The sequence below is a fragment of the Myzus persicae genome, unplaced genomic scaffold (assembly GCF_001856785.1).
Source record: "Myzus persicae strain clone G006 unplaced genomic scaffold, MPER_G0061.0, whole genome shotgun sequence".
In the NCBI taxonomy this organism is placed as follows: domain Eukaryota; kingdom Metazoa; phylum Arthropoda; class Insecta; order Hemiptera; family Aphididae; genus Myzus; species Myzus persicae.
In genome coordinates this window covers 159,749-182,930 of record NW_019103868.1, presented here as the reverse complement: position 1 = coordinate 182,930, position 23,182 = coordinate 159,749, and the positions used below count along the sequence as shown (strand labels likewise).

General features: G+C 25.8%; 3 protein-coding genes and 1 pseudogene across 3 annotated transcripts; all 4 read left to right on the top strand.

Annotated features, from left to right (window-relative positions):
* The first annotated feature begins 1,278 nt into the window (after positions 1–1,278).
* Positions 1,279–3,314, top strand: LOC111035663 (annotated as a pseudogene).
* Positions 3,315–5,031: 1,717 nt separating this feature from the next.
* On the top strand, positions 5,032–8,226 carry LOC111035660. The gene is made up of 4 exons (XM_022317358.1): positions 5,032–5,155; positions 5,271–5,456; positions 7,368–7,577; positions 7,670–8,226. Exons 1-4 carry the CDS (start codon positions 5,105–5,107, stop codon positions 7,730–7,732), a joined length of 510 nt encoding a protein of 169 aa, XP_022173050.1. The 5' UTR covers positions 5,032–5,104; the 3' UTR covers positions 7,733–8,226.
* Positions 8,227–13,588: 5,362 nt separating this feature from the next.
* On the top strand, positions 13,589–16,000 carry LOC111035662. Its single transcript, XM_022317360.1, has 4 exons — positions 13,589–13,703; positions 13,813–14,004; positions 15,632–15,841; positions 15,917–16,000. Exons 1-4 carry the CDS (start codon positions 13,653–13,655, stop codon positions 15,962–15,964), a joined length of 501 nt encoding a protein of 166 aa, XP_022173052.1. The 5' UTR covers positions 13,589–13,652; the 3' UTR covers positions 15,965–16,000.
* A 1,551-nt stretch (positions 16,001–17,551) lies between these two features.
* LOC111035661 lies at positions 17,552–19,767 on the top strand. The gene is made up of 4 exons (XM_022317359.1): positions 17,552–17,679; positions 17,759–17,947; positions 18,910–19,128; positions 19,220–19,767. Exons 1-4 carry the CDS (start codon positions 17,629–17,631, stop codon positions 19,259–19,261), a joined length of 501 nt encoding a protein of 166 aa, XP_022173051.1. The 5' UTR covers positions 17,552–17,628; the 3' UTR covers positions 19,262–19,767.
* The last annotated feature ends 3,415 nt before the right edge of the window (positions 19,768–23,182 follow it).

Here is a 23,182-nt window from a genome sequence, read left to right as displayed (position 1 = left end):
ATAATTCAAATTTAGGTGGCATGCCTATACCTTAGGTATAATAGGTAGCAGGTAATAGGTACTGGTTATTGTAATTTGTAAGTAGTTAATATAGTTACTAATTAATATCTTTAATATATAAATAAATCTTATTTTAATTATTTTTTTATATCGAAAATATTAATTAATATCCAATCTAATTAATTATAATTTATAATCAGACGAATTAACTATGCTTAAATATTACCTATCTACTCGATCCACTTTTGCAATTAATGATATCATAATTAGTGGCAAATTCGTGGTAGGTATAGTAATTTTGTTAACAATCTTGCGACTTATATTTAAAGTGTACACAACAAATCCGTATAAGGGGTTTCGTAACAATTAATCCAATCAAAAATATAGGTACAAGGATTAAATATAGGACTAACATTAAAATGATTTATAAATAGTTCGTCCATTTTATATTTGAATCGAATTTTAATAAGAATAGTGTATCTTTTGAAGAAAACAGTGGCTACATTTTTAATGATCAATACACTTCAAATTTCCATTCCCAAAAAAATATGGATTTAACATTGTTAAATTAAAAATTATTATTACCACTTTATCCTTAAAAAAAAACATGATTTATTATAGTTCCGAATACTTTCGCACCACAATGCCTGAGATATAGATAGTAGATACTAAGTTGTGATTTTAAATTCATAGTAATTAAGCAGAATGGAATTTAACTAAACGATATGATAAAAATAAAAATGAAATAAATTATATTATGGTGTAACTGAGTAAAGAGTAAACACTATTTTTGAATTTCACTTTTTATCGTCACCGTTTACGGTATACTAATATTATTAATTCTGATGACTAGCTCATTCCAAGAATACCAGGTACTCATGTATCTCTTACACTGATTTCCAAACTCCAAAATTATGTTAGTTCAAAATCTAATCATTCCAACGTTCATAACTGAAATTCATCGTCAACGGGCAATAATTTTTCAACAATAAATATAAAGCAATGTATTACAACATGATAATTATGTAAATAACCTACGCTGCAGCAATAACGCAGTGCGTGCTACGGTTTGAACGATAGAAAGGGGATGAGTGCCACTTTGAGAACACATGCAGTAAAATCTGTGAAATATACGAGTATTATGTGTATTACGGTGTTTTATACGATATTTATTATGTGAACACGAGCGGACAACCGTCCGTTACAAAACCAGAAACAAAATAACAGTACCCAGTAAAAAGGTATATAAAAAATAAATACAAATACATATAGGTACACCTATATTATATTATACAAGTTTAGTCTTCAGTCTGTTTTAGTGAACTGTACACATTGGTCAAAGCAGATAGTTTCTAACCGTCATGGAGTCCGTACTGTGGTTAGCCTTGATTTCAGCTGGGTGCATGTGTCTGGCTAGTGTCGCGGTAAATATAATATGTTTAACTTAACTATTTATTTATAATATACCTAATTAATTAAGTATAGTAAATTAATTTGAGGAAATGAGTTCACTTAACAACGAAATTACTGCATACAGCATTGTAAAATAGATTTTATAAATCGCGTATATGATTTGTATAACTTTGAGAATAAAGAACAAACATCCTCTAACATAGATTAATGTTTGTTTTTGTTGAAAAAAAGCGTTAAAACAATATTTAACTGTATCGAGCATAACATAAAATATAGGTTGGTGCAACATTTTTTTTACATTACCTAAACTACGTTTGAAGATAACTATAATGTGGACTATTTTAAACATAAAAAATGTTTGGATTTGAATTGTTATTGTGTCATTTATGTCACAACATATTATTTAACATACTGTTCAAAAATATCGGCCGTTTTAATTTAAACATATGTTAAATTAAAAATAAATGAATACTACATACTTCAATATTAAAACGTGTCAAAGTACATTTTAGACAAAACCAATGATTTCTACGCAATATTATTATCCTTTCATTTTAAATTACATATTTTTTTTGTCTTGATATTTTAGAGTATTTATTATTTTTAATTGTATCGCTGTTATATACACTTTTAGAACAATATATTCTATTATTAAAACGCAGAGCACGTTTATTTCGGTTTCCTTATAGAGCTACCTATATAAATTCATAAATAATCATTTTGATATGATTTTACGACTAAATGTTTCAATAATTTCCTATACGTTTATTTACGAGCCTCGCATATATTACTTGCACATAATATGAAGTCTAATTTAATACCATACGTCCGATATGGACACTGAACCATCATTTCACTGAGTAAATGTATGGCAGAAATACTCATAAAATGATAATCGTCTTGTTTTTTAAGAGAAAAAAATTAATAAATTCATTAATAATTAGTAAACATAAAAATATTAATTCGAGTGTTTGATGCAGGCTGGTCCAGTTTCTAGGAAAAACACATTCGTTGAACTAGACGCACAGCTACTGGAACGCATTGAACTGACCACTGAGGAAATAGCAAGGAATTCAACAAGAGAATTCGTAGACCACGAAATTCAAGCTATGATTGATCTGTTCATTGGAAATTTAAACATCACGATCGTCGACGTATGAAGGCTTATGTGCAGTACACTGCGGTGTAAACGTTGTTTTTTTAATCTAAATTTAGAAACTTTCAATTTTTTTTTTTTTGTAGTTAGAGCAATATTCCATTCACCGGAATAGTTCCAATTTTAATGATACGCGAATGAAAGAATTTCAAAAAAAAGGATTGATAATGTATGAAAACACTGCAATCACCATAGAGTACGTAGTATACAAAACCGGTGTTCTAACAAAGTCTATCGAGGAACTTGAACAGCTCGAAAAATATATAATCGACGAAGAAAAAGTAAATATTTCTACTTAAACGTACTATATTTCATTGGTATTTTGTAATCTAAAAAATTCTGTTACTATTTATTATTTTTTATTTAGAGATTAAAAGATATTTCTAATAATTTACTACAAAAAAAAATAAAATCAGTTTTGGACAAAATACAAACAACCAAGAAATTCGTCGGTAATCACGTGGACCATTTAAAAGAAGTCAACGACATATTAAAAGGGCTTGGTGAAAAACTGATGACAACGTTAAAAGTTTCCAATCATTCAAAATAATATTGATTAGTCTAGAATAATCTAAGAGAACATCACGTTATGTGTTGAACGTAAACTTTATACTGCTACATTTAATTATAATTTTGAATAACATTAAGTTAGAATAATAAGAGATACAATAATCAATAACAATGATTGAAATATATTTTTTTACTGTATGTTTAGTAATGATACAATATTTAATATTTTAAATTTATTAAAAAATTAATGTTTATCTTATTAAACTTCATGATTTTAATAAATTCTCGCGGACGCAATACTGAAAAACAAATTAGTAGGTATTACTATAGAAATTAAATATTTTTTATTTTAAATCAATATTTATATAAATATATCATGAAACATACTTATAATAATTAACTTAATTATAGGGCATATTATTAAGGATAAATAGTATACAAATGGAGAAAACTTTATTAATTTTTAGGTTTATGTATACGAGGTGTAACTATTTTTCTGACAAATGAAATAGCTTATGTTCTAATCAATATTACATTTTGTTATTATTTATAGACACTTGCGTTACAAATAAGTACAGCATGGAATTTTTTTTTTATTTTTCAATACTGAAAATTAAAATGTTTAAATTGTGTTTAATCTTTTTTTGGAAAAATTCAAAAAAGCCAATTTGTGTATCTAATTTTTAGAAAAATATTGATGGTCAAAACATTTATTTAAGTAATAGAGTTTAAATCTTATAATTTTTTAGAATATCAATATTGTTTTGAAGTAAATTTATTCAAAAAGTAATTACTTTTTCATAATATTCTTTTTTGGGAATTTTCAGGCACAAGCAAATGTTAAATTATTTATTAGACACAGGCACGCTTTTCAAAATTTTGTTCACACGTTTTATTAAAATCAATTTTTCGGGTTTTTCTGTTTCATCCTGTAAATAATGTATATATAAATAGCTTGTGAGTTACTTTAAATGTAACAAATTAACAATTATTGTAAGTTACTACTTATAGAAAATGTTGACCATTATGTATATTTATGCAATTTAAATTTTAAACATAACAGTTATATATATTGAAAAACATATGATAATTATCCATTTTCTAATAATATTGAGTAATATAAATAATATAATAATGTATAGTTATCATATTGTCAATAACGACTGCTGCCATCATCGTTGATATTTGATACGTCATTATGCGTACCAAATGATAACTACTGTACTCTCTAAATGTGTTAGGTATATTGTTTAATTTCGTATTACTTAAATACCATATATTAATATAGTAAATATATATTTTATTTTAATGAAATATATATTTTGTAGTGCTAATTGTTCACCAAAGCCAAAAATATATTCATGGCCATTAAAAAAAAAACTAGTTTAAATGCATTAATAAGAGTTATGGAAATCGACTATATTTTTATTTGCATTATAAACTCAAATTATTTCCATTTTTGAGATCGCTATAAGTAAACATGGTTTATTTTTTTTTATTTAAGAATTTTAATCAATATTCTATTTTTAAATTATTTAATCTAATCTACTACCATTCCTTAACGCAATTGTTGATCAATTTTTTTATAACAAGATATTTGTTTAATTTGTAATTTTTATACATACAATGTTTTTATCAAGAATTAGCGATATACAGTGGTCTAATCTTATGCAACTTTGGTCTTGTATTACTATTATAATATTTTTTAATATAACATAATAAAAATATTGTATTATTTACACATTAAAGTTTCATTAGCACACATTATGAATACACGTGTAGGTTACATACCCATGGTAAGTACAAAGAATATTAATACGACTAATGATATTAAAAAAATATTTCATTTGTATCTTAAACTACTCAGATAAAATTTTTATCTAATTAAAATAATAATGAACATTTTAATCAATTAATATAATAATACTGCATTATTTTTATTATTTAAGTGATAAAAAGGGGAAATAGTATAAATATTGACTTCGTGTAGCTTACGATTATCATTCAAACTTAGGTGTCATCAAGATGAGGACGTCACATCTCTACGTTATCTTACTAACTGCATTGGTAGTTCAGGAAAGTATTTAAAAATAAATATTTAGTGTTATAAAATAAAATATATTATAATTTTTTGTTTTTATTTAATTTAATTTAATTGCATAGTGATAAATAATGATATTTGGTACTATAGATTTCCTCTGAAACTACTGCTAAACCTGCTGAACTAGATACACTGTTTAAGAGTATTCTATCATCTTCATTTGAGATTGTAGCAAGGCCTATCGTGGATTTTGTAAATATAATACCAATCGATGTAGAAAAATACTTAACAGAATTCACTTGGAAATTAAGGGACTTTATAGAACAAGCCGAAGAGGTAATTCGTAATATTTTATAACCTAAAGAGAATAGTGTACCTATGTATTGTCTTGATAATTTTTCTGTATTTAAGATAAAAATATATTTCTAAGCCTTTATCTAAATAATTTTTTCAATGTAGTTATTGTGAATACTTCAAATGCACTTTAAATTTGATCAGAGTACATATTTTTATGTTTTTAGAACTCATCCAAATTGTTAAACTATTTAAAATTGTAATATACGTAGTAGATTGTCCCGAATATATTTCATATTTACATATACAGGCATAGTATGGGCGTATGGTATACAATGCATTCTCATATATCAGTCATATCGTATTTTCGACATGCATTTTATTTAAGGGAATCACCGGACTAATTTATATTTTTAATCTTATGTTTGATAATTAATCTTTGTATTGGAAATGTTTTACAAAAGTTTGAACTTAAAATATATATTATATCAACGATATTTTAATATTGATCATTTGAGTGATAAAAACTTAAATACATTACTGTGAATTCATAGAGCAAAAGAGCAAACGGTGGCCTAGAATGTTTAACACTCAAAAGTTGCTTGTCTTATAAAACGATTTCAATTGCTCGTGATAATAGATTTCTTATTTGTTTATTTGAATCGGAGATGTTTATGTGTTTAAGATGATAGTGACATTTTAATTTTAGTATGACCTAAAACTTTTCCATAACATATAAAACTATTAGAATAAATGTAAAAGCGCGTTGGAGCTCATGATAACTCGGAACTATGTGCAATCGATTTTATAATATTTATACCTACTGTATACTAATCTATAAAAAAAATTGCACAGTTTGTAGGTACTACGTCTCATTTTAGTTCTCGCCGTTGTCTCAAACGAAAGATACGTCTAAGATAGAAAAATAGTTTAAATTATAATAACAAAAGTCATATAGGTACTAAAATTGTTAAATATCCAAAGAGCATACGTAGAACGTAGACCACTCCCGGCATTCTCTCTTCGTCTCTATCCTCTATTATCAACTCAATCATGTTTTAAAATACTCAATGTCTCGTTACTCGTTGTCATAATGTAGTAAGTATTGTTCGGCTTCTGATTTTTACAGAAACGTTTAGAATATCTATAATAATTAATCATTTCACTTAAGAATATAATATAAAACATTATTTTTATACTTGGACTACCTTTTACAGTACATGAATTAGGTTTATATTGTAAAGTGATGGATCCTTTCCATTGTAACATTTGTTGTTGCACAAGGATAATTTTTATGATTTTTCTAGTGATACTTTAAGTTGTATATACGTCATAGAGTGTAAGATGTACACTTAAAAGTTTATATATTATATAATTTTAAATTTTTTTTGTCATTTTTATATTAGAATTTCTTCCAATATTTGATTGCCATTCTAATAATGTTTATATTATTAGATGATTTGTACCTACTAACTGTTGTGAATTTCACAATTATAGTTTCTATACTATAGAATCGTTAATTTCTAGCCAATATGTACCCAATTACAGAGTCTACATAGGTACTCAATTAAAGAATTTTTATTAGATAATAGTAGTATTGTTATACACAATTTTTTTTAACTATTGGAAGGATAAATTATTTTCATATTTCTGTACTTTTTTTGAAATTTGTAAGTGAAACATCTAATGCGGCGTGTGACACCGGCTGTTGGCGTGGTGACGAGTCATCAAGCGCGTGTACTCACACACGTGAAACATCTAATGCGAATTAAGATTCAGAACAATTTTTTTTTTTATTTGAATATTTTGTTTTTTATTATGCCATATTTATTTCTTTTAATAAACCATCCCTCTCAATTGATATGAATATTTACTTTATAAAATAGTTTCACATCTGCCAGCTAGAGTACTATAGTGCATGATGGACAAACATTAAATAAAATATCTTTTAAGGATTTTTTGAATACGATACCAAAAGAAGACAGACAAAATAAAAAAAAAATGATTGGATACATCCAAATAACATTGTCAAGAGCATTATCAAAAGTAGAAAAATCTGTAACAACCGCAACGAACGAATCTTTTGACGCATTACCAGATAATATTAAAACCAAATTACTTGACATAGGAAATGAAATTGATGACTTCTTAAGAAAAATATGGGTAAGTTTAGATGTTTAAAATATATCATGGTTAATATTTAATATTGTATTCAATTATTACATACCTAATAAAATATGTTTTTTCGTGTACAGATGAAAAATAGGAAAGATTCAAAAACGTCACAAAAAACCCAAAAAACACCCGAAGATTATTGAATATTTAAAAGGTACCCGATAAAAAATAATTGAAAATCTAGTTGATACAACAAATAACAATTCAATGTTCACTTTTAATTATATTAGTAGTAATGACAAATGATCTATACAAGTTAAGACTATTAAAATATTTTTCTTAACACGGACATTGTATATATTTATAATTCATATGTTTTTAAATTATATACGTTAACTTTATTTGTAAGGCAAATGTTATAAAAATATTGATTAGAATACTTAATTATAAAAACTTTTTGATTGTTTACAAAAAGCTTACATTATATTTAATTTCAGCTATGTGATGAAAATTGCAACTTATAACTTTATAAGAATATTATTGTTTTATTTATTTATAATTATAAAAATTCACAAGAAAATAATAAATATACATTATGCAATATTTTACATTTGTTAGTATTTTCATTAGAAGAATGTAATTTGTGTTGAAAAAATAAAAATATTTAGAATTACTGCCTGGTAGTAAGAACCCATTATGTTCAGAAACTTTATGTTTAGTTATATTTTGATATATATATATTAAATTATAAAGTTGAAAACGTACAAATTATATGGAGGTTTAAAATGTATAAAATGTTTTATTTGTATTTAATTTGTATAGCAAAGGATTGAAAATTTAAAACTAGGTCCCACATAAGTAGAACATTCGGTAGCCAAAGAATCTAAAAAAATATATAAAAACAGTTTTTCTTATAATTATTTTTAGTTCAACTTTGGACAAAATAACATATTATAACCAAGAATAACGATTCTAGTCATTTTCTAGAATTTTAAAAATACGATCATGGGTAGGTACATAAAACTTTTAGAATAGGTAGGTATATTATTATATTTTATACACACAATGACATTTTTTAATGAAATTTATTCGGAAAAAAATGAATTTAACTTACTGTAATACTAATGGGTAGTAGTAAAATAAATTAATTTACTCACAATATTATCATGAAATATACCTAGGTAGGTAAATACTGAATAGTAATATTATAGGACGACAGACCGTCTTCGCTCATAATCGTTTTTCGTATACAATGATTTTATATCATTGAATTCAATTTTACCACATACATTACAAATATAATGTATTTTACCATCAATAATACAGTAGGTGGGGGATGAGGTGACCGAGTGGTCTGACGCGTCCGCTGCGACGCAGCCGGTCGCGTTTCTATCCTCGGCTACCGGGCGGCATTTTTCTCCGGACAAGTCGCGGTGACCGGAGAACAAGTGCTGCCATCCCCCACCCCCGGGGCATGGCAGAAACCTACGGGTGCCCCATTCGAAATTCTGCCAAAAAACAAACACACACGTGTTCCCCCCTACCGTTCCAAAATATATATACAATACAAACTACAATACAATTCCTACTACAGCTAATGGCCTCAGTTGCCGAAGCTTAAGTTCAATAAAAAAAAAAAAAAAATACAGTGGGTAAGTTAAATTAATTGTTACCAAAATATTGCATTTGAAAATTATATTATATGTGTATAAAATATAATAAAATACTTACGTAAAATGTTCAAGTACTCACGAATATTAATTTTAAATTACAACAAAATAACTAAAGTCGTTGCTTGTTTTTTTTTAAATTTTAGTTTTTGTTTAAATTCCTAAATAAATTAAAATAATTTACCAATGTTCGTGGTTCTGACGATTTTTATCAATATTTGAACTTCAATGCGTATAAAAAATAATTGTACCTATATATGTACCTTTAAAATTGTAGTATTGCTGTATAACAAATTTAAGGGCATTAATAAAAAAAAAATCAGTCTTAGGTCTGTACATTATATAGTTTATACAAATAATAGGTAGACAATTGTACTAAAAAGAATAACAGAGGAATTAATCAATAGAAAGATAATTGATAATTGAATATAATATACATAATTCTACTGTACGTGTGTATGTCACTGAACTCCTCGTAAACGGCTGGACCGATTTGACTGAATTTTTTTGCATGCGCTTGGGTGACGACCTGGATGGTATAGACTTACAATTGGACCCGATAGGTCCGACCCGGGAAGTTGCTCGAACAGGGATTTTAAGATTTACGGAAGAAATATTTATTTTTATACGGTTGCTATTGGTTATAAGAGAAATATAAATATATTTAGTAGAAATTGGTATTTTTTTTTTTTTGATTTGTTGGTTACCTGCAGTGGTTTATCAGGCAGATCAGGTATAAGCATGCATACAATTTAATTTTCGCACATTGCCTTCCAAGGTGGCTGAGTTGCACTTATCGCTCATATGCCGCTCATCGACGTGTTCGCAACCCACATCAGGTAGGCATATGCTCGCATTATCACCATCGAGTTTCATATAGAGTTGGCATTTTTAACGGGCAACAAAGTGCACGGGATCAGCTAGTTTATATGTATATAATAATATATTATCATAGTAATATGTGTATTGACAATTGTCAATCATGAATATTATATTATACAATCACCCAATATATTATGGATCATAATTAATACGTGTTTCATAAATTTCACTTATATATAACACATGTATACATAAAATATTTTATTATAATTTATACTATAAATTATTTTATATTGAGTAATTTTTAGTTGTTAATTATATATATATAGTACAGTTAAAAAACATAAGACATATAGGTGCACAGCCATATAGGTACAAAATTTATACAAAATTTACATAACTATAAAAATAATAATACAATAACTCAATACAAAACAGGTTGTTGTACTTATAATTTGTCAATAAAAAATATATGGTAATATAATTAGTTAATAAAAAAATTATTTGTTATAACGTTGCTTATATCTTTTGGAAAAAATGTTTAGAAACACTTATACATTTATTACTTGCCCATTGGGAGGTAACTAGTAGGTACTAGACCTTTTTTCGTTTATGGTAACATTTCGGGTAAGTCGTACTCGTATATTCGGGAGGCAATTGCCAATTCGTGTATGAAATATTGAACTTTTTAACTTCAGGAGGTAGTAAAAACCCCATCAAAAGCTTCCAAAATGATGAAAGAACTGAATAAGGTAATTTATAACATTTGAGTAGACCTTAAGAATTATGATTGTTATAATTATTATAACGTAAGTATTATTTTCAAACATGAATAACAATATTTTAGCTGAATTGAGTATTACATAACACATAGTTTGGTGTACCATTTTCTTACATCATTTCAAACACGTTTGAATAGAACAATACAATGTGTATTATTTTTTATCATAATAAATGTTTAAATTTATATTGTTATTGTGTCTCTTACATCACAACATATTTTTTAAGTAGCTATTCAAAAATATCGGCCCCCTTAAATTTAAAATTTATTAAAAAAACATATTTTAATATTAGAACTTGTCAAAGTTAACTTTGGGACAAACCCAATGATATATCATCATTATTGTTGATAATGCAATATTACCAGACTTTTTTTTTATTAGGGGGGGGACAGGTGGCAACATAAGCCATTGGGCGAAGGGTGGTTGTTTTTGGTAGGTTTTGTAGGTTTTTATGTAAGTAGTGAGGTAACAAGTGTTTGTGTGTCAATGGCAAGGATGTGTTGCTAAAAACCTGGGTGGTCACCCATCAGGGAGCAACAGCAAAGCCGGCTGGTACTTACACTCGGAGCGTTTCCGCAGATTGAGTTAACAACCGCGTCTTATCAAGCCACATATAATACTTTATCGAGGAGGTATCATATTATTTTTAAATTACATTTTTTGTCTGTCTTGATATTGGAGTATTTATTATTTTTAATTCTATCGTTGTTGATATACATTTTTTGAACAATATGTACTATTAAATGTTTAAATTCTCATACATTTATTTACTTGCCATGCATATATTATTTGCACATAATAATATAAAGTCTGATATAACATCATATGTCTGATAGTGACTCCGATCCATGACGTTATACCTATATGATATAAATATATACATAAACGTTTGATAACTATAAGATCAATTTTTTCATTTTTCAGGTCTTTTTGTTTCATTCTGTATACATAATACAGTAAAACTCACTTAAGACGCTTTTTAAGGGACAAACTCTTTGGAGAGTCTTAAGCGGAAAAGCATTTTATGCAGGAATGAAAAAAAAAAGTGATTGAAGAATGAAGTTAATTTTTTCAACACACTTCTTAATGTAGAAGGAGGTATCCTCAGCTCATTAGCAATATCCTTTTGTTTTTTTTCTCGATCAATCCTTTGTCACATTTTTTCAAAATGTTGAGTTTGTCCAAAATCGATAGCGCATTACGTTTTATACCACTAGCCATAACGAAATAACGATTGTACACTTGTGAACGATCTGCACTTACTAAACCTCATAATTCGATAAAAAAACAGTACAATATTTATAATAGGTAATGATTGCGATAAAATAAAACGATAAGAACACGTCAACTAGTAAAAATTTTTTTTTAGTATAAAAAACCTACTAAAATTTATTGTAATCTACTGAACAAAAGAGAGTTTTATCCGATGTGATAGACAAAAATCGAGCGTCTTATAACAGGTGGTTTTTACATTGCTAGTATAGGAAATGTCCAGTTCTATACTATTCAACATATGATAATAATCTATTTACTTATTATATGGCGTCATATATATAATATTTATCATGTTGTTAATAACGACTGCTGCTATCATCGTGTTAAAGATGGGTAACTGCACGTGTTTGCCACCTTCGTTAGGTATACATTATGCATTTATTTTATGTGTATAATAAAATGATCACAAAAGCTTCGTAATAACATTGAACAAAATATTATGTTTGAGACGTCATTACGAGTACTAAGTACTATTTTTTTTTTTTATATCAGATAACTTCTATGCTTTAAATTTGTTAAATTGTTTAATTTCATATTACTTTAATACTATTAGGTTAATATAATAAACATATTTTTTTTTATGTTAAATATATACATATATAGTGCTAATGGCTCAGTCACCAAATCCAATTGTATTTACTGTCAGTCATTCAAAAAAAAAAAAAAATAGTATAAATGCTTAAGCTGATTTTATTTTTGTTTTGCATTATCAACTCAAATTATTTCTATTTTTGAAATAGCTTCAAGTAAACATCTTTAAAACAATGTTTTATTTAAGAAATTAAAGAAATATTTTAGTATGCAATTTTTAGATCTCGTCAAGTACCATTCTTTAAAGCAATTTTTGATTAATTTTTTTGCAACCAGATATTTGTTTAGTTGAAAATTTGTATACCTCCAATGATTTTCCCGAGAATTGGCGATAAGCAGTATTTTAACCTTTATGCAATTTTAGTCTTTTATAAATTATTATATTATACATATTTTTATTATTATTCATGGTTAAGTATCAACTTTAACTAAAGTTATTAGCTTAAAACGATACAAATATTAGTGATATAACAGTAAATACATAGGATTCACTAGATTAAGTTGTTCGTATAAATTTATTTGGGAAATGAAATAATTCTATGGCTGTTGTCTTCAATAGGGCACAGATCTTCGAAGATACTGTCTGAAATTCCTAGGCTACTTATAGTTTCCACGTGGTTTCGACAGTGCAAAATGACGTGTTTGTTTGTAAGCGGTTCTTCTTCTCCGTATTGTATTTCGTATATCAGCATATGTATATCAAAGTTTCGTCAGCACACATTAGGAATACCCAAGTAGATTACATACCCATGATAGGTACAAAGAATATTAATATGACTAATGATATATAAAAATATTTTATTTGTATTTCACACTACTCGGTTAAATCGTTTATTATCTAATTAAAATAATAATGAACATTTTAATCAAATAATATAATAAAACTGCATTATTTTTGTTATTTCAGTGATAAAAAGGTTAAATAGTATAAATATTGATTTCATGTAGCCTACGATTATCATTCGAATTCAGGTACCATCAAGATGAGGACGTCACATCTCTACGTTATCTTACTAACTGCATTGGTAGTTCAGGAAAGTATTTAAAAATAAATATTTAGTGTTATAAAATAAAATATATTATAATTTTTTGTTTTTATTTAATTTAATAGTAATTAATAAATAAATATGTTTGATACTATAGATTTCTTCTGAAACTATTGCTAAACCTGCTGAACTAGATAAACTAATAAGTAGCATTCTATCATCTTCGTTTGAGATAGTGGCAAAACCTATCAGCGATTTAGTAAAAGAAATACCAATCAAATCAGAAGTAGAAAATTACTTGAAAGAATTCACGTGGAAATTAAAGCGGTTTATGGAACAAGCCCAAGAGGTAATTCGTAATTTTTTTATAGTATAATTATAGAATAGTGTATGTACTGAATTGACAATTTTTTCTTTATTTAAGATCCTTTATGAGCCTTACAAACACTTCACATAGGTACCATAAAATAATACACTTATTGTATTTTTAATAATTTGAAATCATAAAATTATTTATTACATTTAATTTATGAATCCCAATGTACTTTATAAAACTAAAACAAATAAATTAAAACACCATACTGCTGCAGCATTAATTATGTTATTTGTATGACATTTTCTTTACATTTTATCAATACACATATTTTATGTTTATAAAAGTCATCCAAATTATTAAACTATTTCAAATTATAATAGGTATAAGTAGTAGATTGACCCGAATATTTTTAATTTTTATGTATACATTGCATTACAGGCAAAGTATGAACGTATGATAGAGGTACAATGTATACTCAATAAGTAGGTATTTACTCATATCATATTGTTGATGTGCATTTTATTAAAGAAAACCATCACCAGATTAATTTATATTTGTTAATCTTATGTTTGATGATTAATCACTGTATTGAAAATATTTAATTTAAGTCTCAAAATAAATACCATTCAACGGTATCTTAATATTGTGTATTTGACTTGTCAAAATATTACTGTGACGTCATACAACCAAACAGCAAACAGCGGCCTAGAATGTTTGTAATTCTAAAATTAAAACAATTAAAATTTTTCATGATAAGATTTCCGATTTGTTTGATTAATATGAGATGTTTATACCTCAGTGACCAGTGTGTTTATATGTAAAGTATATGATGATATTGCCATAATAATTTTAATACAACTATTAGTGTAAATGTTGTAAAAGTGTGTTTGTACTTTGTGCCCACGAATTTGGCTTGTAATAAAGTGATGGGATTCTTTTTGTGGTTGCATTGATTGCAGAAGTACCTATAATTGTTATTATTTTTCTAGAAATATGTGAAGTTGTATTTTATACGTTATAGGTAGTGTAACACATTCGCACTTTTAAAATATTATATACTTTATAAATTGCTTTTTTTGTCATTTTTCTTTATATTACAATTCCTTCAACTAGTTAATCGCTATTTGTAGACGGATTATGTTATTAAATTATTTACACGTACCTATGATTGTAATTTTCACAATTTCGATTTATTTACCCTATACTAATAAGTAATAGGTACCTAATTAAAGAGCCTGTACTCTATAACGTATCTATGAAGTTAGGTATCTATTTAACTGGCTATACCGATGTTCAAAGTTTTCTAAATCTTATCAAGATAAGTTTCTTATTACATACCTGATTAAAGAATATTTATTAGATAGTATAATGTGTATATTAGATATAGCTTATTTGTTATGTATCATTTTTTTTAACTATCGGAAGGCTAAATTTTTCTTATATTTCTAAATTGATTAAATTTTATTAAATTTTTGATTAGCATGATTAAATTTTTATATTTTGAATGTAAATCAACCGTAGTTCTAGACTATAACGTGTATAATGTACCTAATACAATATATAGACAGAAAATTATAAAATGTACATTATAAAGTAATTGTTTTAAATCTACTATAATGCATAATGGATATATATTATATTTAATAAAATATTTTTTAAGGATTTTTTTAATATGATACCAAAAGAAGAGAGAGAAAATAAAAAAAAAATGATTGGATACTTGTCAATGTATATGTCGGGAGCATACTCAAAAGCAGCAAAATCTGTAGCAACCGCTACGAACAAATCTTTTGAAACATTACCGGATGAAATTAAAACCAAATTACTTGATATAGGAAATGACATTAATGACTTCTTAAGGAAATTAAGGGTAATTTTAGTTGTTTAAAATAAAATATATTATTATTAATATTCAATTCAATTATGATATGTTTTTCATGCACAGGTTTCAAATATGAACGACTCAAAAACATCACAAAAAACACACGAATAATAACGAATATTTATAAATACACAATCAAAAATAATCGAATTTCTAGTTATTATAACAATTCAATGTTAAGTTTTTATTATATTGGCAGAAATTACAAACTATCTACAAGGAAACACTGATATTGTATTTATTGGTGTGTTTTTAAATTATATACACTAATTTTATTTGTAAAACAAATTTTATAAAATATCGATTAGATACATCTTACATTATATTTCACCTTAGCTAAGGGATGAAAATTGTAACTTATGATTATAAGTATTATTGTTTTATTTATTTATTTATATAAAGTCACAAGAAAATATACATTATGCAATGAATAATATTATTTTATAATTGATTGTATTTTGTACCTAAATATTTGCACCTTTAAATTTAATAATTTTAATACCTTAATATTTAAAATCTATTTCTGAATGTCTATTATCTTCAGAAACTTTATAGTTACATTTTGATTATTTTTAAATGAAATGTTATACGGTTATTTTGATCAAAAACCAAAATTGAAGTTAAAAAAATTACGATTACGTTTGGTGATGTGAGAGCTGTATTTTCATTGACTTAAATTCTAATGGGGAAGTTGGTTAATCAGTTCGTTGCCACTTCTGTAACATTATGGAGGTGTCATACCACTTTATAAATCTTGTACTGTACATTATTCTAAGATGTGGTTCACAGTCTGATGACAAATAATATAGTTATATAATTACTAATTATAAATTGAAAATTATATTTATATTCGATTCAAATATTGGATGGAACCATTTGGTTATTTTGTTATGTTTCTCAAATCAATATGTCAAATACAAAAATTATATATTAATGCCTTTTTTTCATGAATATTTACTTGCGCATAAATAAAGATTGCGCAAATAGCTTATAAAAATAAAAAATATAATATATTTATTCTATATTCAGTTAACAACTTACGTTTATACTAGAAATGTACTACTGAAATTCAATACTAGATATGAAGAATAAAAAACAAAAAGAAGTAGTTAAAATAATTAAAAAGATATAAGAAATATAAATAATTTTGTTTCACTTTTTCATTCAGCTTTAATTATATAAAGTTTAGGTCTTATAGTATTAATAATTTCAAATTGTATTATTTATAAAATGAACTTAAATATATATATATATATATATATATATATATCGGTTATTCTCATGTTGTTACATTAAACACGTAGAGAATATTATCACTTCTATCCATGAAATCACCTAGTTAAATAAAGAAAAGGTTAAATTTAAATATATATTTTAATAAATACTACTAATATTTATATAAATACTTACTAACTATTTAGTTAGGTCAATATGAAAATATTTTAGGACATCATATCTCTCAAAATCTTGAATATGGCGCAATTGAGTATATTGTCGGGGGAGGACGTAAACAATTTAATAAAATAAAACGATGGCAGAGGAAGTAAGCAATATAAATATAAAATACAAAATAATACCAACGGCGGACGTAAATAATATAAGATTTAGCAATGCCATCGAATGTGTGGCAGGTATAAAAGAAGACATTGATTGAGTTAAAATTGGTGGATAAAAAAAAAAGTTTTCAAGGTTGTTTTTATTGAATATATAATATGGTGGGTACTCTTTTCAGTGAAGACGTTTGAGCAATTTATTCGTTCGAATTCGTTACTAAGATGAAGACATCAAGTGTTTGTGTTCTCGTGATATCGGCATTAGTGGCCCAGGAAAGTATTTTTGAACTTTTACTATATGGGTAAAAATTTGATTTTAATTTTGTGAATAATTATAAACTACAATGTATAGGTTTCTTCTGAGGTTACTGAGCTCGATCAAATGGCACTCAATTTGTTCCATTCTTTGGTTGATATTGTTGAAATACCGTATAGAAAAATTGAAAATATTGTAAATCCATCTGAAGCTGGTGTAAAAAAAGAACCATTTTTATATGATCTAGGAATCAAACTTAAACGGAAGAAGGAAGAAATTGAAAGGGTAATGATATTTTTTAAGTAATTTACTTAACTATTCAACAAAATAAAATACAATAGTATAATTTTTTATTTAATTGTATTCATAGCCATATTAGAAGGCCCAAGTTGTACTCTTTGTTTTTGTTTTTTTTAAGAAATCGTTAAAACCAAAAATTATTTGTGAAAAATAAAATGTTTTGGCAAAGATTTCCACGAGTAATTATAAATGTTCTATTTATAGCTATACCTATTTTAATATGCTGAGTTGTTAGTCAAATGAAACTTATTGTAATATTGTATAATAATACAATTATTTACTATGTAAGATATAGTACATGATGGATTTATTTCCATCATTCAGATAATTTGTTTTTAACAAATTCAACATTAAAATCATCAAAAATCAATACTATTTATAATATATTGTAAAATACTTCAAATTTAATAACTGATTTTTAAAACTGAAAAACTAAAAAAAAAATATTTTACTTTAATTTATGAATACAAAATATTTAATTATAATATTTTTCGTACCTATTACATATTTAGGTACCTACATAAAATATGAAATGTTAAAAAAAATGTACAAGGTATTGTATTATTTTTTAATACCTCGCCATGTTTTTAACCGTCATTATTTTTTTTTCCAACTCATTATTTTAAAAGTTGATATTTATAAATAATTGTTGTATGGTTGTATAATTGTATTTATGTTGTTTAAAATATTATACATACTTGAGAGAAAATTTAATTTAATTTATAAGTGCTTCATCATATCAATATACTGGCATTCTTAAAAGTTTATAGTATAACACCTAAAAAAAAAAAATGTAATGTAGCCAGCCGTCTTACACATTATTATTCTGCAAGATCCCAATTAAAAATAATATAGTTATTAACTATGAAGTATAAACCACTGTAATAGTAGATAGCAGATTTACATAAGGTCATAAATATTAAATAGTATTTAAATGTTATTTTAAGAAATACGTAGAATCACTATCACCGGATACTAGAGAATTGCAAAAGCAGAGAATAAGAGAATATAACGATATTTTGGATAGAATGGTTTATTCAATTGAAGGTTCTAGCAAAAAGGCCAGGAGTATGGTGAATGAATTTTTCAACAATCTACCAAAAAATGTTCAAAGCAAATTAATTGGATTGGGAGGAGACCTAAATAATATTTTACATAAAATAAAGGTAATTCAAATAAATATCTTTAAGCTTTGAATATTTAATAATCCGTAGATGGCTGGTAGTTGAAAAATAATGCATACAATTTTTGTTACAGGAAATGTCCAAAAATGATTCTCCAGCTGCAAAAAATAAATAACTCCTCTTCAAAATTATTTGTAAAAATCAGCTGATTATGGCGTCAATATTATAAAATCATTTTATTACCCATGACAAATGATTACTGATTCATATTTATATCATGGCTTTATTTATTTACCTACATGTACTACACATAACTAATAGTTCGTTTTCTTGGGTAGAAATCAAAATTAATGTGATAAAAATAAGTAATAAAAAGCAGATGAGCTTTTTGTAAATATTTCAAGCAATAATGTTTCATATTTAAAGCAATACGCTTGAGAATGATTAGAAAAACTGATAATAATTTTTCTTTTTATACATTTAAATAATTATTTATCATCTGTAATCTATATGTACTAAAATAAACAACGTATTAAATAAAAAATAATTGATTTATTAAATTTGTTTTTATATATTTGCGTAATACAGTAACACGCTAACACGGGGATCTAGAGGATATGTAATAAGGCATTGAGGCTAATGTAAACAATATATTAAATAAATAAATGATTAACCATTCAATCATTAATTTTTTTATTTTCTACAATTATGAGATTGTTATATTGTTCAGGAAAGTATTTTTAAATGTTAATTTTGTATGACAAACTAAATCTTATTTAAACATTTTTAATCATTAATAATAGCTTATACATTTTACTATACTTAACCTATATTTATTCTGAGGCTACTGAGCTTGATAAAATAATTGTCAAAGTGCTGGAACCTTTAGTTTACCTAGCGCAGATATCTTTCTTAGAGTTAGAAAAGGAAGCTCCTGTAAGATCGCTAAGGGATAAAATTAAAATGTTTTTATATGGGTTCTCATCAAAAAGTGATAAGATAGCAAGATAACTTAATGAGGTAATTATTTGTAATATTTGAGTGCAGCTTAGTAACTAATTATGATTGTTATAAATATTATAAAATAGGTATTATTTTATTATTATTTTTTTAGATATGAATGTACATTCTGTTAAATTTTAGTTAGGCTTTTAAAGTTTAAAATACACAATCCAAACAATGTATAGAAATAATATTGTTTAATTTTTTAGCCATGCTAATTATTATTACTTTTTGATGATATTAATGTAATATACTTATCATATCAGTATATCACTTCTTAACAATTTAGTTATGAATATAATTATAAATATTAATATAATATATTATATATATTATAATTATAAATTTAATTTATTTATATTTAGTTATTTAATTTTTCATTATCGATGTGATAGAATCAATTAATTCCAAAAAATCTATTTTCAAGACTCATATTACACAAAAATATTTTTTTTTATAAAAATTAAACGTGTATTGTGTAACTATACACATTAATTTAAATCAATGTATAACTGTATACATTTTTAGTAATAGTGAGTAGGCGAGTGGCATAAAAATTATGTTAAAGAAAATCACATTTTGTGTCTTGTTACCTAGGTGGCTTTATAAGACTGTAAATTAGTAAATTAAGTATTTCCTCTTACAACACATTTTGAAGTTCAATGGACAAGTTTTTTAATTAAGCTGAAATTTAAACTAAACCGATGTTCAGGTCAGGTCTATTAGGATGACGATTGCAGACGATTCTTCGTAGATTCTCGAATCGCAGAAAAAAAAAAATATTAGAAAAATTTCTGTATTTAACATACCAAATCAAGCAAAATACTTATTAATTAAGAAATCTTTCAATACATTGTAAGAGTATATGCAGACCAAATTATTGAGCATACGGGATACAGGACATCGATATTTTGTAAAGAAAATGACAGTATGTCTTGAAAAAATAAATGTTTTAGTAATTAATGTTTTTGAATATTTCTTGTTAAATACGTAAAATATGATAATGGAAATTCGTCGAACAGAGAAATACGGTGAGAAGCTTAAGTTCGAAGTAATATTGTATAACATTTTATGTACAATTAAAAGGTATATTATAAAACTATAAGTTGTTGTCATACAAATTTATAAATATACATATATATTTTATTAGTAAACAAATGTAAAAAATACAAGAAATAACAAAACTATTACTATGGAGAATTTTTGAGATTATGTTATTCACCGGTTGGTGGTTTAATACGAATATTCAATATATAATATTGCTAATCAATAGCCGTTTAATAATAGATTTTTAGGACCAATTTCTCCAAATTCAGAGCCCAGGGGCAGTCCAAGGCTTCGACATTGGTTCAGTGTCGGCTTGGTATATTAAAGGGCTCCAAAAGGTCCACCAAAAATGTCATCTCATCAAATTATATGAATAGCGCTTGTAAGTAGTACAATATACTGTATTTTAAATAAAGGTTATATTTTATATACTATTTAAAATACGCAAAAAAATTAGGTTGACTGCATAGATAGAGAAAATATTTACGCTACAATTATATGAATTGTGAATAGTATAAATAATACTTGATATACAACATTACAATTTAATATTTTATAATCCTATACAATTGATTGTACAATTGACTTTCTTATTTAAGTATGTTTTTTTAATTGACTAGGTGAGTTTACGATATATTAAAATTAGAATGCTTATTTTTTAAATTTTGGGGAATAAGATGGCACTTTACACAAACACGGCCGTTGGATCCGGCTGCGTTCGCAACCTGGGTACTAAGTACAAATAAGACACAAAATATTGATGGATTCACTAATCACTAAATATTATATGATATAAATTGTCCTCTATAGTTGTATCTATGTACATTTTATGTTAAGATAATCTAATGTACACTTAACCAATGGTAATAAATAACAATTGACATTTAAGCTAATATTTATATATTATATTGAGAACAATATTTTACTATTAGGTATATTCATTGTTTTTTGCTTATTAAAATTGATTGTAATTATTATAAACAGTTTTTAAATAAATTAAATTGCGTTTTATTTGGAATGACATACTATCTATGAATTATAATTATTTATGATACTGATTCATTAAAATATTTTCATGGAATCTTGTAGCATTTAATATATTATAAGACCCAGACCGTATAGTATCCACCTAAGGCATATTGTGGTAAATATATGCACTGTTCGATATACATCTAACCATGTTTGAGTGACCAAAATACCATAAATTAACCGGTTTCAGATTGGACTTTAAAGTAAACAATTGAATAGTGTGACTACTCAGGAAGAACAGATAATACAACACACAAAAATCTTTATTAATATAAAATACAAACACAATTTACATATTAAAAAAAACATTCCCCGATCGTCATGTTTACCTGTACCACGAAGGACTCAATTTGTTTTCGACATCCTAATAGCCTCAAATATTATTTTACATTGTCCTGCCTGAGTTTCTTTGCTTCATTGACCTAGATTGACAATATTTATTATTACTATATTTTATAATTTTAATTGGCCCATACAACAACACTTAACTCATTTCATTGTACATAGTAATATTTTTTTAGTGATTTTAATAATATTATATATTATTCACTTATTTATGTTTTATAATACATTATTTTATGGTGTGTTAAATAAGTGAATGTGGACTGTTTGTATAACATTCTTTATCTTTGTATAGAAATGCGTATTTCATCTTATACGCTTTCAACCTTTAAACTTGTAAATAATGATTAGTAAGTAAGTTATGACTCGAAATTGTTAGTGCCTAAGTTATAGACTATAGCTACAAGCGCTTACAAATTAATCTAATATTACTACAAAAATAATGAGTGAATTTAATACGTGTATTAATTATTGTAAGTGTACAGCAGTATATATGACAGAGTATCATGAATAAAAAATATAAAACGCAGTAAGCATCCATCGCATCCCATAATGGAATAAAAATAAACAACAGTCAACATTGTTTTGTGAGAATGAAATTTCTGATTAATGTGCGTTCTATATACGCCAGTTATCTCGATCCACATTCAATGAGAGCTGGACTGCTTAAGATTTC